Source organism: Micromesistius poutassou (genome assembly GCF_964030765.1).
Source record: "Micromesistius poutassou genome assembly, chromosome: 7".
NCBI classification, from domain to species: Eukaryota; Metazoa; Chordata; class Actinopteri; order Gadiformes; family Gadidae; genus Micromesistius; species Micromesistius poutassou.
Window position 1 is genome coordinate 13,974,038 of NC_140277.1, and position 18,770 is coordinate 13,992,807.

The window sequence follows — 18,770 nt, forward strand, 5'->3', positions numbered from 1 at the left end:
GGAGGAGGATGGCGAGGTCGGGGCAGGGTGGAGAATGAGCACTCACAAAGAGTTTCTGAGTTTGACGGCAGGCAGTCGAAGCAGAAGACGCGGGCGGCGGACCACGTTGGCGCCGGCGTGCCTCGGCTCGCTGGAGGAGCAGCAGCCAGGGTGTGGAGTTCGGCTGTTGGGCTGTCGCTTCCTGATCGTAATGTAGCGCTCCCACGCAGAAAGGAGCGGACCTGCCTTCGGGACGTACAGCACACACACACACACACACACACACACACACACACACACAGGCCAGCGGCAACCCCTCTGTGGGACGCGACCCTCTTTACCACAAAGCCAGGCGCACCCTGTTGTATCCAGCGTCCACGTAGAGGCCACCCAGCAGACATTAACACGTGGGGGAGGACGGCGTCTCTGTGTGTGCCTGAGTGGGCCGCCTGCAATGCAACGCAGATAAAGGGGTTTTAGAGTCAGGTAAGCGGGGGACGTTAATAGGGCAAACAAGTGTGCTAACACGACGCTGATGAGCCACTCTTTAAGCGCGATGATTGCTGAGAAGATAAAGCAAGAACTTATTCCGACTCGTGAATTCTGGAGCTAGAGTTGGAGTTATGCCATAGATATGCCACGCAATCCCCCTGCCGAAGTCAAAGGAACCGATACGGACCCCCCCCCCCCCCATCCTAATCCGGGGTCAGACAACATCCTTCATTGATCTGAGCACGTGGGAATGAGTCACTCTGAGACAGCCCCTCGTGGTGGTCTTCAAGCAGAATGGACGATGAGTTTGCCTATTTTAGCTCTTGTTTGAACATTTTCTCTCGCTCTTTCTCTCTCTTAGTTAATGGTAAGACCTCAGGGGAGTGAGGCAAAGGAGTAATGGAGAAAAACAAAGAACTGAAAGAGAGCCGGGGGGTGGAGGGAGAGAGAGATTTTTGAATTTTTTTTTTTTATTATTATTTACCGATTTCCTTATCTACAATACACATGTAAACGTAAATAACAACACATACTTAAATTCAAGCCAAGAGATCCAATCCAATCAAAAATCTGCTCTCCGCTAAAGTGCTCCTCTCACAAGAATATATCTATGTCCTGCATTTCTTTATTTTACCTGAAACCTACCTTCATCCTGGACTTCACCAGTCGGGTAAACAACAACTGTGCGTCCATACTCAGGGAATTCTCTACTCTTCTGTTTCAGTTTAGATAGATTGTCATCTTTCAGCTTTGCCAATCATAAAGTTTAAAAGAGCACTTTTGTGTTTGAACATTTTACTGTATTTAAAACCAAAAATTAGATTATGTTTAAAAAAAAAAACATACAACTCTAAAAAACATATTTAACAGCAGGAATGGAGGTGTTAGTCTGTCACACTCTAAAAACTGTAAAAGACCGGTTCTCTGTGTGTACATAACAGACATATGTTTGACACCCCAACAATCCCCTGCTGAACTCTCCACTGCGGATCACCAGTCCTCTTTGTCAACGGCGGTTTGTAAAGCCCCTTCCCCACTGGTCTGACATCCTCGTTCAGGCCCAAGTTTGCCCTCCAGGGACAGTCAGGTCGACCATAAAATCGTTACACACATTTTGTTGGACAGTTTACCTGTCAATACAAACAAATACAATACATACATACAACACAGACCAAATACAACACTTTACCACTATTTAAACACAGCCCTGAGCAGTCTTTAAAACCAGGAAGAAGCATAAAAGAAGAGAAAGGATCGTTACAGTTAGGCCAACTAGAGCCATTACAGTAGGACCTTAGAAGGGTGCATTCATCAGCAGTCAGCTGATGTTTCTAGCTGTCCAGCAGCTGCCCAGTGAACCCAAGATGATGTAACTCTGAAGTTTGCACCCAAAGTTGCAGTGTGGTCCAATTCCGGACCAGCCAGCTTTACTATAAGCCCCAAAGTTGTGACTTTTGAAACACACAGTCGTTCCAAGAGTATGGGTCCTGTCACATAGTGGCCAGCTAGCTGACCTCCCAGCACCACAGGCTCATTAAGCAGCCAGTGAGGAGTCGATGGAGAGGCCACTCTCTGTTCCTTAAAGCGGTCCCATAATGTAAAAAGGCCATGATAAAACACAGGGAGGTCCCTGAGATCTTTGACGTTAAAATCTTTGACGTTCAAATTGACGAAAAAAAGTGATGTTTAATCCCAAATCACCAAAACCTCTCAGAACAGAACATGCCAGGGGTCTTGAGACAAGGTCCTTGGCCCTTTTGGTAGTCTCTGGATGACATTTAAATTGAGTACAACATACCAGCTGCCTTGATCATGGCTATGAATCCTGGGTTGAAACCAAATGCATCACAAGTACTGATGTTCAACTCGGTCAAAATCCTTTTCCTGGTCCATGGAAATAAGACCAGTTTCTATTCCCAATGAGCCATAGACTTCCAACTTATCCACTTATTTTCACTAATACATTGAACATTGTTAGTGATCAACCTGTCGGGCACACAGTAGGTTCACATGGATGACCTCCTCCATCACTTTTCCCAAGCTGGTGGCCAAAATCTTTGACAGCAGTTTGTAATCATTGCAGTGTAGTTTTTTGATTTTTGATCTGTTTTCAAATCTCCCTTTTTAGGAATAATCATTATCACTGCCCTCCACCAACTCACAGGTAGCCACCCTCCAGCCAGACTGTCCCTTAATACAGAAAAAATATCTGCATCTATTACTGACCAGAACACCTTATACAAATCAGCAGGCAGGCGGACCATCTTTACCACTCTGCAAGCCCTGTACTGCAACATATAGCTCTTCTGCAGAAAGTACCGCATCCAGGGCGGAGTCAAGCTCGGCTTTTGGGAGACCACTATAGACTGACTGGGCCAATAAAGGGTCATCTTTATGTTCACTTTTATACCATCGGCCATAAAAGTCAGCTGCATATCTTCGTAGTTCTGCGGGTTCTGACAGGGAATGGATCAGCTTTCTCCAAATCATAAATAACTGAGATGGCGCATCCATTTGTGTCTCGCTCAAAAACATGACCTCACTAGCACCCCCTGTGCTGCAGTGCCTAGCAGGTTGGCCAAAGCAGATCATTTTGCAGTGAGAGCCTTTATTTATATGGCCTCGATCTCCTCCCAACAAATCAATTTCCAGTTCTCTCATTGACCTCTGTCTCTTGTGGCATTGAGAGAGAACTGTTGTTTGATCTGACATTTCCCTACATCCCACCATTGTTGCAAATATGTTAAATCTGCTTTTGATGTTGTGTATTCTCCCCAAAAGAAAAGAAAAGCTTTTTTTTTTTTTTTTTTAAAGCATCATTTAAAAAAGCTGTTAAAATTCCAAAATGGGCTTTTTGATTTTGTATTATTATTTTTTTTTTAAAGAACACTGCACTAGACAATGGTCAGTAAAACCAATAGGCACTATTCAACAACTCTTAAAACTACTACGATGATGCTTAAAACAGCAAAACCGGTCTAGCCTATACTTTCTCGAATGTGTACCCAGGTGTACTTCCGCTGTCTCCAGTGGAACCTTCTCCAAACATTTGTCAGATCAGTGAAGTAGTCATTCTCACTTGCCAACTCTTAAAGGCAGGATGAGGTTCCAAGTGATTTTTGTTTATTTTTGTCTTCTTCATTAGACATGGTGCAGAGTCAACAAACATTTTAAGGTTTGGGAAATAATTATCCACCTTAACTCTCATTTTGTCTCCTGTAAAAACCTCTTCATTTGTGTCAAGGGATAACCAAGTACTTGACCCCCTTGAGCCTGTGGCTTACCGATAGATTGACGGTCAGACTCATCAAAGTTCTGCTCTACAACGGGAGGGGATTCATCTCTTCACAAGACCTTTTCGACTTTGCATTATCTTTTCTGTCATCTGTGATTTTTCTTTTCATAGACATTTGAAAATATTCCTCATCCATCAGAAAATCATCTTCCTCCAAAACACACTCAGCCCCTTCAATAGCGGTCTGGTCCGACTGGTTCCTGAGGCTTCTTCTGTCCAGTCTGCCTGCTCTGCTCCTGTTTTCTGTCTTTCACCATTTCCTCTTCTGCCTCCGCCTCCACTTGTTTATTTTCTTGATTCTTAGAGATGTCTTCAGCAATGTGTTCATCTCCCTGTTGGGGAGATGGGGCTGGCTCCTACCCTCCTCATCCTGTATGCCTGCCTCCTCGGGATCCTTCTCAGTCATGTTTTCTCGCTTTTTTTGCTTTACCTTTTTTTCCTTACCTTCCACCTGCCTAGTCTTCTATGTAGGCGACATAATCCCTTCAATAACCACAGAGGAGCAGCTAGAGGGGCTGGGGTGATTGAGGGAGGGGCACAGCGCCATCTGAATGGCTTCATTGTTTTTCCCTTCAGGCCAAGTCCTGATCTGCATAGTGTCTGAAGTCGCAAACACTCAGTACGTTTACATGCACAGCTTAATTTGAATAAAGCCATAGTTCGACTATGCTCCTCAATTGGACAACTGCAATTGTCTGCGTATACATGGTGGTGAGTAAATCGATTCATTGGCCGAAGCGTGTCATACCCCGGAGACGAATAGAGCCAGAGGTAATAGAGCCACCGGTTGACCTCTTTACGTCACCAGCAACAACAAACTCAGGCGGCATCCGAGAAAGATGTTTTCAGTAGGCAGCTGTCAGTTCACTTCGGGTCCATATCATTTTGTCTCCGTCATATGCAGACTCCTCCGGCTGCTCTGCCGGCGGAGGAGTCTGCATACGACCGAGAGGTCGAAACAATGGAGCGTCGGAGAAATGATATGGACCCGAAGTGAACTGACAGCTGTCTGCTGAAACATTGCTTTCTCCTCCATGTTCGTTTCAATCTGGACTTCAGAGAGTCAAAGCCAAAGTTAATTTCCCACAATTCCTTTTGCCCCATGGTCGAGAAAAACCCCATTAGGAGTCTTTACTTTACTTGTTGTGGAAGTACCAGAGAGTCTGAGAACCCGACGCAGTCTGTAATATTCATAATATCAGCGAATACCCCTGTCAGTTTGGCCGTGGCGCAATGAATGAATAAAGATCGTAGTTATTTTACAACCTTGTTGATGAGAAACATTTAGAAAAACATGTACTTTTAATTCAGCCTTGGGTGAAATCGAAGTGTAGTGTGTACTGAATGCAGGTAACTACATTGGCACGACACCGGCTTCCTCCATCTCCTGCGGCAGCTTTTTAAATAAATCGCCTATCTGAAGTGAGTTGACAGCTGTCTACTGAAAACATCTTTCTCCCACTGGAGCAGCACCTCCGCCGCCCATCCGTATATGGCATTCCCCGCCGCATCGCAAGGAATGAATAAAGATCGTAAACACGTCTGGAGAAAAAAACATTTATTTTGACAGATGTGCCCGAAGTTACTACTTTACAACCTCGTTGATGACCCGCATTTAGAAAAACATGTACTTTTAATTCAGACTTGGGCAGTGGCGTCAGTTTGTTTTTAGAAGTGGTGGGAACAATAACCATAAGCATAAGAGTGTGGTTTGAAAAGTGCTGGGTACCCTTATGTAAGCTATTCATCCATTCAACGCTGCATTACAATATGCTCTACAGTGTATAGTCAGGTGTTGAAAATCCTATTTGAACAATAAAAGTTGAAAACCACAGTTTGTGTTTTGGCTTGTTTTGCAAACGGCGTTGGAAACACCAGGGTATTGGCTCGGGATATGTAATACTAATACACATCATATAGGACAAAGAACAGTGTTGGCAATTAAACACTTCTCTTGACATCAACAAAGTTTACCAGACAAACAATGCCAGACTGTAAAGGGGGTACGAAATGAAACGAGGTACTGAGCATCAGCCTTTTGAAGAAGAGCAAGGGCTGCTGGTAGCCTATGTTATGCATTTAAAAAAAGAAAAAAAACAAGCGCCCAGAGGAGAATTGCATCTGCCAAAGCCTCACCACTAGTAAAGTAGTAAACACTCGCGAAGGACCAAGGTAGACTTCACTCGTTACAACGTCATATAAGCAAACTGCCCGCAAATAAAATCCCCTACAGTTTAGGATAATCACACAGGTTATGCGAGACTCAGAACATATTTATGTTAGGATACCAGGCTCAACGTCAACGTCACATATCTCAACCAGACAAAACAACTATAACCACATTGGCATAGCAATCGCACCGTGTGTAGCTGCAATCTGTATCTACAATGCATACTAGCTGGAGCACCAACCAGAATCAGATCACAATCGTAGCTTAGGACCGTGGGTAACCTTTGACCAGGTCACCACAAGCAAACAAAACCAGCAGCAAAGTTTAAGTAAACCAATTTCTTACCTTATGTGGCCCTCCACATGCAGGCTAGATGATGTATATATCCATATCCATTTAGTTATCCAGTGTCACAAACATGCTTTTTACAGGAAGCAAAAGGACCGGCTATTTTCTGAATAAAAATTTTGGCTGTCTGTCTTGAAAATTAATTAAGCCACTTCTCCATTATAATGCTATGTACAGACAGCACACGTTTACACTCCCCCCTCCCCCTTGCGATGACATTAAATATAATTTAAAAAACAAAAAAAAAGGCGCAAGTCGCAAGACTATTTGACTGGATTCATCCTGCATCATGTCTAAGAGAAAAGCTGGAACCGATATCAGATCCTTTTTCAGCAAGCAAAAATGCGCTGTAAGTGCAATCCTACATGAGAAACCTACAAATTACTTTGTTTTACGATGTTTGATATTAACTCAGAGTTAACTGCTAGCTGCTAGTTATCCAATAATATCCTCCTCTTTCATCTATTGCTAACGTTAACGGTTAGCTAGCAGTAACACTGCAGTTCTTGTACATTTTTGAGGAGTCGACTTTCTCAACGCTTGTCGTCTTCAATGCTGCTGCAAAGTGTCTGTAAAACAATTAGGCTGCCGTCCAGAAAATAGACAGCAGGTGTGCATGCTGTGAGGATGTCATTGTGCGCGCGCGCCTATCACATCGCAATTGACCGTTCGCAATCCCCAACCCCATCAGTTTTTTTTAAGATTTCCTCTTCTCTGATTTCCTCTCGAGCCGTCGCCATAGCGAAATGCAAGCTTGACGGACCTTACCACTCTTGTGATTGGACAGCGCGAACGGTCAATTGTTTTGCACATATTTAAAAGTGGTGGGGACAAAATTAAAATTCTAAATAGTGATGGGGACATGTCCCCGGCGTCCCCGGTGGAAATTAAGCACCTGGCCTTGGGTGAAATCAAAGTGTAGTGTCTGCGTGCTTCCACCTTTAATGAATGCATGCCATGCATGCTCCCGCGGCCGGGACACAATTCTTATAGGGGGTAACTACGTTCACCGGCTTCCTCCATCTTCTGCGCCAACTTTTAAAATAAATCGCCGTTTCTCGTTTTCAGACGGCAACAACAACAACACGACTATCGTCTCCTTCTACTTCTGGCTCACGGCCCCGGGAAAAGATCTCGAGCATGTGCAGAACGCAATTCAACGCATAATCCAATTAGACTTCATACATGCACGCTTAACTCGACTATGAATCGCATTATCTAGGGGTCTTAATTCGACTATGAGTAACCCAATTCGATTCGAGTATAGCTCGACTAAGGTGTATACATGCATCTTAGTAATCCAATCATAGTTGGACTAAGCCAATAAGTTGACTTTCTTGAGTGTCATGTAAACACACTGACTGTGTGATTGAACTCATCAACTTTAAATTTAAGCATTTGATTAATGTCCTCCTTGTTGGTCAATAGCACGAAAACTTGCCTAAGAAAAGATAAAACATGTTTTAGATGCAGCGATTTACAACCTAAAGATTTATTTTAATTTCTTGGCTGGATTAGGGAGAACAGAGGAAAAGGTGTCAACACCAGTTTTTTGCGCTATTAATTGGCGAGGCATATGTCCATGAATCGTAACCAACTAATGCACCTACTGCTAATCCACATTCCTCAACAGAGCAACCTACTGTTGGTTCTGCCAAACCGGTGACAATACCTGAGGGCATGATGCCCTGCGAGGTGGTAGCTACCAAACTAATTTGGTTAAATTATACAATACATGACAAATTTGATTTTCTCTCTCTCTCTCTCTCTCTCTCTCTCTCTCTCTCTCTCTCTCTCTCTCTGTCTCTCTCTCTTTCTACCAACTACTACCCCCCCCCCCCCCCTCCCGTTCCTCTGTCTGTTGTTACCTGAGTATATTTGGATGTGGGTGCGTGTTGCTGTGTAATCATTGACATTAGTCAGTGTGTGTGTTGTGCACAGTGGTACTATGCTAGTCTTCCAACAGTTCCTCCATAGAAACTCTGCTGAGACCAGCCGTAGGTACGTGGACGTCCCTTGCTGCCTTGACGACAAAAATAAATGTCTACACTTTTGTTATTGCAACTCTCTATCAACACATTTCTTTCCCACTCACACAAACACAGACACACACATACAAACACACACACACACACACACACACTCTGTAGGACCCGTTGCCAAGCTGTTTATTACCTTCTCTTGAGAAGCTTTTGCAGTATCCAAGTGATTCTTCATTGCAGGACTTTAATAGCGATAATGTGGTTTGGGAGAGTTTCAGAAAAATATCAGCACTGAGGAATTTTGGCCAAAGTGTAAAGTGTTGGTTTAAAGTGGATAGTCAAGGTATTCCAAAGGTACGGTATGATGTTTATTTGCAGATACAGTTCTCAAATTATTTTTTTTTCAGGAACAGTGTCTCATTCCAATGTTGGTAAATAAGAAATTCCATTTTTGAGATGCACTTATTTAGATGGTATGAAGATCTCATTAAATTTCATCGTTACATTATGGTTAAACACATGCATTTACTGTACTGCTTGTCTCATGTTGACATACATTATGACTTGTTATTAATGCTTTGTTATTCTTAGCTTACTGTAAACCACTGAATTACTGTAATAGCTGGGGGAGCCCTCTCCAATTTCATTCTTGCTCTCTCTTTCTCTCTCTCTCTCTCTCTCTCTCTCTCTCTCTCTCTCTCTCTCTCTCTCTCTCTCTCTCTCTCTCTCTCTCTCTCTCTCTCTCTCTCTCTCTCTCTACACAGGCTAGTGTGTGATGACAAGCTGTGAGAGCAGAATTCTCTAAACTTTAGTTTGGCTTTAGCAGCACACACACATGCATGCGGACACATGCACTTGTACACACACACACACACACACACACACACACACACACACACGGACACGCACCAAGATATCATTGAGATCCCCTGCATTCATTTGACATGTATTTCAGTGGCTGTTGCTGACGGCAGGTACACAATGTGAACTGCTCATTGTTCAGGCAGATCACAGGTGTTAACCGGACCGTGAAGCCATGGTTGAGGTACTTGCACTGTATTCACTCTCAGTGGACTTCCTTATCGGTGATGTGTCAGTTACACAGATCTGAGCCCCTGTGCTGTGCAGCACTTGGCATAAGCACTCAGCTCTAACGATTGCACTTTCTGCAATTCTTAACATTTGACCAGCGATGGTGAGCGTGTGTGTACATGCGCATACACACACCTACTCAGACACGCGCACATTTTTACCCAAGCAACACACACACACACACACACACACACACACACACTTGCGTCCTCAACAACTGTTTGCCTCTGTGATTCACCAAGGGACATTCACAGTGCACTGGTGTCGGCCAGCTTACAGTCAAAGCTAGGAACCTTCTGGTGAGGGATGACAAGATGGGGCGAGAGAGAGAGAGAGAGAGAGCATCTGAAAGAATATGCAGGATGTGTCCTACCTGTGCTCTCTGCTCTCTGCTTAGAGAGAGACTCCTCTCCTTTATATCATCCCTTGCGGATCAGAGTCACAGACCACCACAGAGAAGGACAGAGAGCAGGAGGAGGAGAGGGTTAAAAGAACAGATAGAACCTGAAGACGGGTACAGCAGGTAGCTGAGAGCATTTGTAAGCAAAAACAGAAATAAGTGTGTGTGTGTGTGTGTGTGTGTGTGTGTAGGAGCAAGTGTGTGTTTGTGTGTGAGAAGAGGGAAAGAAGAGAGACAGGAAGGCTTCCGAAGGTGCGGCGGTTAAGCTAAGCACTGTGTGGCTGAAGGACAGCGTGGCGGCAGGCACACCGTGTCCTCTCCACCAGAGGACCCCGGCCCACGAGGGGCCAGCGACCCCCCCGTCGCTGGGCCAGCGACCCCCCGCTTGGCACTCCTCTGCGCATCCCCGCCGCTGGAGAGATAGGTTGTTGCGGGAACGCTTGGATATCTCCTTCCTGTTTCCCCTGATATGCCCAGAGAACACGCTGCCCCGCGCTCCTCCTCTCCTCCTCCTCTGATCCTCCTCTTCTCCTCCTCCTCCTCTGATCCTCCTCTCCTCCTTCTTCTCCTCCACCCCTCCAACTCCCCTCGCTCCATTCCTCTGTTCCACCCCTCTCTATCATTTCATGACTTTGTGCTATGTCTCTCACACACTCTCTCTCTCTCTCTCGCTCTCTCTCTCTCTCTCTCTCTCTCTCTCTCTCTCTCTCCCTCTCCCTCTCTCTTCAAGAAAGGCAGGGAGTGCCCAGTGACCTGAAGCGACCAAAATGGTTCCTTTTCCCCGTTCTTTTCTCCGTATGCGTTGACCTTCACACCCCCTCCATGCTGTGTTGGCCGTCGCCCCACCCCCCGCGGGCTGGCCCACCGACCCCCCCACGGGCTGGCCCACCACCCCCCCCCGGGTCTCTGCCCAACAGGTGGCCTGCAGACACAAATTGGAAAACTCTGCTTTGTTGACCTGGTGGTGCAGTTTCCACATCTTTCTTACTGTGCTTTGAAGCAATTTTTTGCTGGGGAGGGAGTCTAGCGTTACCTCGACCTGAGAACAACCCCCCCCCCCACACACACACCTACCCCCAATCAAACACAACTGGAGTCGATCCAGCGGTGTCAACACGATGCGCGCCAGCTTGTTCGTGAATATTTGACGAAGCAGCTGCTATTGTTCTAGCGAGGGCCGTCCGTCCTGCTTTCACGTGGCACGGGGAACGCTAAGAGTCTCCTGTGTCTTCATTTAGAGTGCGATCTGGAACAGCGATGTTGGACGGGGGGAAAAAAAAAACGTGTTGTTTTTCTGATGCAAGTGAACACCTCCTTCCCCAGATGTTTTAAAAATCCTGCCACTGTGTGTTCACTGTACTATACTTTCCATGGACCGCAGTGCGACTCGCTGCGTCGTCTGCCGTTCCCGTTCCGTGCAGACGATTTGATCGCTCGCTAATGACCCCATTAGTCCCATCAAGACGGCGGCAGGGTCGGGGATTAATGATGCAGCAACTCACCTGACAAAACAATTACCTTAATGAGCCCTGTTGCCATGGCGCTGAGCGAGTTTCCGCTCTCACCTGTCGAATGATGTGATTAGATTTGACCAATTTCATTTAGCAAATTAAAGTGTATTTTCATCCATGAATACTGAAGACGATTGACGTTAAATGAGGTGAAGGACAACACACTTAAAAAAACCTACAATTCCTATAATCTATAGCTAGAGTACAGTGGGAAAATACATTACCGACACTTTTTCACATTGCTGATGACGATGCCATGATTGTGACTAATGACGAGTGCTTCGTTCAACGATTACTCGATAGGCTGCAGCTTTTTCAGCTTTCTTTTTGTTTTTCTGTTGATTCTTGGTGGCGTAAAGTAAAGGACCTCATCTTTTATCTTCACCGTCGCTCACACATAATTTACACAAACAACAACAGGACAAACATTTTAACGACAACACCTGTGGCTGCTTTGTATCAACACAGACACTTCCAGATACATTGCAACTATACTTTTACTATGTCTGTACGATTCCCAACTGAAACTACAAAGTACATAAATTGGCTCGTCCAGACACCATCAAATGCAGTGTGCACAACGCATTACAGGAAGCGCCCAGTCGAATCGGTAAGGAGAGGACCGACTTCGGAGTATACAAGTCTGTACATCTGATTTTGTTTGGTGGGAGTAATGCAGAACGGGAGACGCAAAAGTGTAAATTTGGCTCGGGGGTAGCCGACCCTTAACAGTGGACAATTTTCTCTCTCCCACACTCACACGCAGACACACAGCAGCAGCAGAGGCATGCACACCCATACACACAGCCAGACCCCCCCCACACACACACCAAACAGTCTCACCGGAGAGCACACCGCGGGGCTGTGTAATCCGCTTTTCATTTTTCCATCCGCCCCCCCAAAAAAGGAGAGAGGGAAAAAAAAAGAAAAAGCGACCGCAAAACAAATCAGTTGAGTGTGAAATTCTCCAAACATTGTGCATCTAAATCACACGGTGCCGAGCAGCAGCAGCAGCAGACTCCCCCTGGTCGCAGTTGCCCCGTGCACTTGGCTGGGGCCCCTCAGCCCACTCCTCCTCTCCTCCTCCGCCGCTAATGGTACCGTGCCCTGTCAGCCCAGCAGTGATGGTGGGGGGGTGGGGGGGGGGGGGGGGGCACAGCCGTTACTGCTACATCTAGAATAACGGCAGCATGACCTGCCGGGGAAACACAAGGAGCTGTGATGCTGGCGTGGGAGATCAGATATGGACGAGAGAGAGAGAGAGAGAGAGAGGAGGGGGGTTTTGGGGTGAATGCATCTCCATCTGTCACTGGCTGCTGGGACTTTCCCCTTTGATGTTGATCACAACGCCTCCTCTGTGGTCTCCTCGTATATGTGATTATAGAAATACACGACACAGTCTCTGGGCGCCTGTCCTTCTCCTTTCTCACGGTTAATGATGCAGAGTAGAGGTCGTGCATCGGGGCAACGGCAGGACGTGCCTTTTGATGATGTCCACGAGTAAATAATAAGTCATAATAAAGTCAAAAGCAATAAAGAATATGGGACTCCGGACACAGAGCCCCGCCCTGCACGAACAAACGAATGAAACGATGATGAGTGAACTCACCCTTCTCCTCTCCCCCACCCGCCTCTCTCCCGCCAGGCATGGCCATCGCCAGCGCCCTGGCCGACACATCCCAGCAGAGAGCCCTGGAGCTGAAGGACCGAGGCCTGAAGCACCGCAAGCACTACACAGGGCACCACCAGGGGACCTGCGTATGAGCCCACCGCCTCACCGGGACACCCCCCCCCCCTCCCCTCCCCCCCCCCCTCCCTCCCCTCCCCTCCCCTTTTTCAACCGAGGCGATTGTTTCGCCGGACTCAAAACATTTTGAAACAACCAAGAGCGAAACGAGGGGACGTTGCGTTCAGACTCGTGTTGGATCCCGGGGGTCGGGACGTTGCTCCAGATTACGGATGTCACTGCTAACTAACTAACTAACTAACTAACGCATCGGCGCTTGCTGGTCTCACAATCCCCCCCGACCCCAACCCCCACCCCCCCCCCCTGCTGCTCCCTTTCTTTGATTCCTCCCGTGGTGATGTTTGGATGCTGTTGGCAGCGGCCATCAAAGCCATTGAAATGAATGTATGTCAGAGTGTCGACGGCGTGTGTGTCTCCGCCAACAGATGCTGCGTGTCGCCATTAAAGCATTCCTCCATCCCGGGATGCCTCTCCACGGCGTCCAGGGACGTAACCCGTGATTATCAGGTGGCCCACCACAATACATCCACACGGAACCAAAAGAGATCTTTTTTTTCTACAGTGACGAACCAAACCGCACTGGGCTAAGCTTGAGAGGCAGTGGATCATTTGAGGGAGAACTACATGGGGGGAAAAAAAAGTAACTATTGAAATGCACAGTACGGTGTGGTTGTCACGTGACCATACAGATTGCTCGCAGACAAATGTCTTTATTCGTTTCTTTTGTTTTGTTTCTTGGCATCATTTATAGCTGTCGACATTTTATAGCTGTTATTAATGTGAGACTGTTAATCTGCATCCTGTTTACGGGAATTAGTTGATGTGGTCGTCGCTGTCCAGAGTTGTGGTGGTTTATGTTTTTTGCGTTTTCTTCCCGGATCCCTTCCTGCACTGATGTTTGTCGAGGTGTGGACGGTCAGCTCAGGTGTTCTGCTGTCTCCTCCCCATGGAGGCTGCTCTGCCTCGTTGGAAATCCATATGCACTGAGTTTCTTCAACCACCGAGTTTGAACCCTCTTTGTGGGACGATATTATGCAACACATTAACCATTGTATGTTACATTGTGTGTTTTATCAGCTGTGATGTAACGTTGGTAGGGGAGTGAGTTACAGATAGTTATCATCTTCATACGCATCTGGTGATTACAGTGGAGCTACAGTGACCTGAGTTCTCTATAGTATCCCATTCATTCCTCTTCATGTCATATCATACACCCCATGTTTTTAACATGTCTATCTTAACTAATGCGTTTATTTATTTATTGCTTATCATTATGCAAAGTATCCAGAGAAACTTTATCATTTTTACAGAGCGTTTGCAAGTGCACTAGGCGTTTTGATACCGAACAAAAACGGCTGTAGTCTTTTGAAAGAGTGACCGTGCTTGTAGTATTACTCGTTATATTGTTTATTATGTCAGGGTGTCATTCAACAACGTCAACAACACCGTATGCAAACTGTAGGATTTTGTGATGTCAAAAGAGTGCGTTACGTACAGCTGCGTCACGTGCTGTGTGCGTTCCATGTCCTCTTGGTAATCAACAGCATGACCAGCAACGACCATGACCAGCACATTGCTGACCATGTTCATCTATTATGCAGAGGCCTCCGCTGGAATCTGAGCGCTGCTGATCAAGTGTCTGTATGTTGAACAACCGGCCAAGCACCAAACAAAAACACCATTACACCCAATTAGTTCTTGTTGAGATCTATAGGAACCGATGGCAGCTCAGCGCACTGTTTGTATTCGTACAAGTGTTCATTAAATGTACATTTACTATTAAAACATTTCCAATGCCTGTCCCGTCGGCGTGTTGTGTGTATCGGGATAGGTCCGGTGGCGTGGGGGACTGGTATTGATGTGAGTTCTCTGGATGTCAATAGGGTCAGATAACAAGTCAAGCCGCCAGTATATGTTTTGCCACTCAACGCCCTTGATAGAGTTACACAAATGGGCTGGCTCAGCAGAATGCATGCCCCACCAGAAACTCATCAGCTATATCAGAAGCACAGCAGAATAGTACGGGGACGTTGGCTTCGCTATTTGCTATTTGCTATTTATTTCATGTGTTCATTTCATGTGTTTTTCCTCGTGTTTTTTCAGAACACCTTTCTGTCTGAGTGTGTGTGGATGACGGCTGCCTCACCTGACCAACTCTGATTGGACTCTGTGTGCCATCATGGGGCTGTGTGCCATCATCCACACACACACACACACACACACACTTTTAATTCTTAATTTGAGTCCACCAATCACATTACAACGGACAGGATTCAAATATTTTCAGACATGAGATACTGCTTTCCCCAAGGGTACAAAAAACATCTACTGCACCACACTGCAAGGCTGCCTATCACTGCTGATATGGAGCAAAACTTTGCTAGTTGTTTAGATTTTCTGCTGGAGAGCCCTGCCAGCCTTAATCCACTGAAAGCAAGATTGTGGACATGCCCCAAGCTGTCAAAAATCAACACCACTAGCTTGCATTGAAAGCCTAGGTGTCTTAGTTTTTCCAGAATGGGCTGATACTTAATACATATACTGATACTTGATTGTATCATTAAAGGCCATTTCCATGTAGAGATCATACACACAGCCTATTTCAAGTAAGAGCACTTCCCTCCTGTCTCTGTTTAAAAACGCAACATCAGTGTGCACACAACACCATTCTGGCATAATATGTGAAATGTTTGTACATGATCACATTTTCTGGAAATACGTAACAGCGCTACCATTAAGATTGACAATTCAATCATGGCGTGCAATATAAAGTCCTTTGTACATAGTACAGCCATTTACAATATGGGCAACTGATTGGAGTTGCTGGCCAGAGTCTGAGTGCATTATACAGTGTGGATGGTGGTGCGCAGGGTACCATAATGACATATTGTATTTGGTAGGTAGCACCTGCAGTCTGGCTTTGACAGTGAAACAGAGGATGTCCTCCCCAACAGTAGCATGTGTGTACACACACACACACACACACACACACACACACATACTCACACACTTTCATAGATACACTGTGTGTGAGCAGTAGCTTTTAGTGCAAAGGGACATGTGATCAGATTAATATGAGCATGACTATAAATGCATTTATGCTGCACCACGTTGTGTATTTTCCGATGGGTTGAGGAAGCAAGCCTTTTAACCTCTTGAATTGAAACATAAGCCTGCGATTGGCTGATTGAGATAGAGGCGAGGGTAACATACATTCAAGTTCACTGGGCAAAGTCACAGGTACATGCCGTGACTCACCTGTGGCTACATAATCAAACATCCCCAGCTGTGGGACTGTGGCGGTTAGTCAATCTGTCCAGCCCGTTGCCAGACCGGGCATGGCTGGAAGAGAGCCAAGCAGCTGGGAGAGCAATTTCCTGTCCCTCGCTGTGCAACCGCCAGGGACATAAAGCAAAAAAAGAGAGAGAGAAAAAATATAAAAGGCTTTGTTGTTCAAATGTCGAGCTCGCCATAGGGGCCGGCTCTCTCAGATACTCCAGATCACCACCTTCTGTCTGTCTGTCTGTCTGTCTGTCTGTCTGTCTGTCTGTCTGTCTGTCTCCCTCTGTCTTCCTTCTGTCCGTCCGTCTCTCTCTCTTTAGCTCTGCAGATTTCGCTTGTTCGACACTCAGTGACTCCCATCAAACTGGACCACTCAGCGCTGGACATTAGTGCACCCCTGAATACATTAAGGGGAAAGCTGAAATCTATTAACTGCAAAGCAGATGAAAGGACTATAGGCTACTATCAGATAACTTAATGCCGCTGCTTTCTCTGCCATTTATGTCCTGCAAGAGCTAAGTGCACTCTTTTTAAAATCTCTTTCTCAAGATGAAAGAGTGCACTATAGGGCTTGAACATCAGAATGCATTATGGGATTATTTGTTTGGCGATACTCCCGCATTGTCAGATGCCTCGAGTTGTATAAAAACTTCAATAAATCGTCACCTAGGCTAATCAAAAATCGTGCCACGTCTTGCATGAGAAACGCTGTGACATTTAAAAAAAAAAAAGTCTCCCCATTATGACCAATGATTTTCTGATGAATCACCAAATAATGACTTAAACACAGCGTTATTACAAATAATATTACTATTCTCCTATATTTCCGATTCCGATTTCCCATTTCGATGAGACGTCACAATGTACAAGCCCTATAGGCATTAAAGTGTGAGTGAACCCCTGTTTCAGCTGGAATTCAAACATTATGAGATAAAAAAGAGTGAGAAAATCTGTGAGGCGACTACCAACCCCGACTTGGTGATAGTTTTTTTAGTGCCTCCCTTGTGTATGACATCCAAGAGTATACCAAAAGACACTTCCATTTACTAAAGAAACGCCGCTGGTGTTCAGAGTGAATCGTTCAGAAACTGGTCGGCAGACACTGGCAAAAACATAGGGTTTGACTCCTGTTTCCTCAAAATCACGTAGAATAAAATGGCGAAGACAAACGTGTTTGTCGATCATATAGACATATAGACATTGCACCATGTTTGAAAATAAATACTGTTTTGAATACAACCCCCCTTTAAGTGCCATGTTGGCTTCACGTTACCACGCGTCGAAGATGTAGAGTAGTCTACTGAAGGTAGGTTTGTATAATATACATATAGCCTAGGTGACAAATTATTTACAGTTTTATATATATATATACTATATATTAACTATATATATATATATATATATATATATATATATATATATATATATATATATATATACACATATATATACACATACATTTATATATATATATTTATATATACTATATTACAAGCATCAAATACGGTGAATTTTATAATTAATAATTCCTTAAAATCTGTAAATTGGTCATTGAAGCAAACACCTAATACACTATCTCACTATATTGCGTTCTGTGGTTCATCGTTCCCAGTTTACCTCTTCACTCTTCCCTCGCCACAGTTACAAGCCTCTCTCTCTCTCTCTCTCTCTCTCTCTCTCTCTCTCTCTCTCTCTCTCTCTCTCTCTCTCTCTCTCTCTCTCTCTCCTTCACTGTAACCTCCATCCTCTTGTTGAGGACTCAGGGCCAGGCAAGCTGTGCTGCAGTGACGGATGTCTTGTCCAGGCCCCAATTTTAATGGCATTATGGAGCAATTGCGGCGGGTAATTTGGGAGGATGAGTGACCGGACCGGTCAAGGGCCTTCATAGAATTACAAAGCATGCGGCTGTCCTCTGCCGCCCCTCTCTCTCTCTCTCTCTCTCTCTCTCTCTCTCTCTCTCTCTCTCTCTCTCTCTCTCTCTCTCTCTCTCTCTCTCTCTCTCTCTCGCTCTCTCTCTCTCACATCTGATCACACATACTGTCACACACACACACACACACACAACCAAATAACACGCACACTCACACACAGACGCGAACAAAGAAATGCCCATACATACCCATGCACACACACACACACACACACACATACACACACATACAAACCCACACCCACACACACACACTCTCCGAGGTCATGTGAAGAATGCTTGTGCTGTCAACCCTGCCGTGTCCCTTTGCCCGTCACCCATCATGCACTGCTCTCCTTCATGGTGTGGCTCCTGGTCCCCCAACAGAGAGGGCCTCTCTGGGCCTCTCGTCACGGCCCCCCCAGTGTCAGGACGAGAGGGGGTGGAAGGAGAGAGGGGGTGGGGCTCAGGGGTCCCCACGCACGTCCATCAGCATGATTACATGTTGCTGATAAGACAGAGGGAAGTCATGAGCATCTCTAGGATCTGTAGCACACACACAC

The 18,770-nt window shown here is 45.7% G+C and overlaps 1 protein-coding gene across 1 annotated transcript in view; it reads left to right on the forward strand.

The window, feature by feature from the left end:
* The window catches only part of atrnl1a (attractin-like 1a), a gene marked incomplete at its 5' end in the record, with an annotated part of 199,533 nt that extends 186,481 nt beyond the window's left edge, over nt 1–13,052 (forward strand). The window contains 1 exon segment of the mRNA XM_084470861.1: nt 12,915–13,052. Within this exon segment, the coding sequence (XP_084326987.1) occupies nt 12,915–13,033 (119 nt within the window). The 3' untranslated portion in view covers nt 13,034–13,052.
* Nucleotides 13,053–18,770: the final 5,718 nt, after the last annotated feature.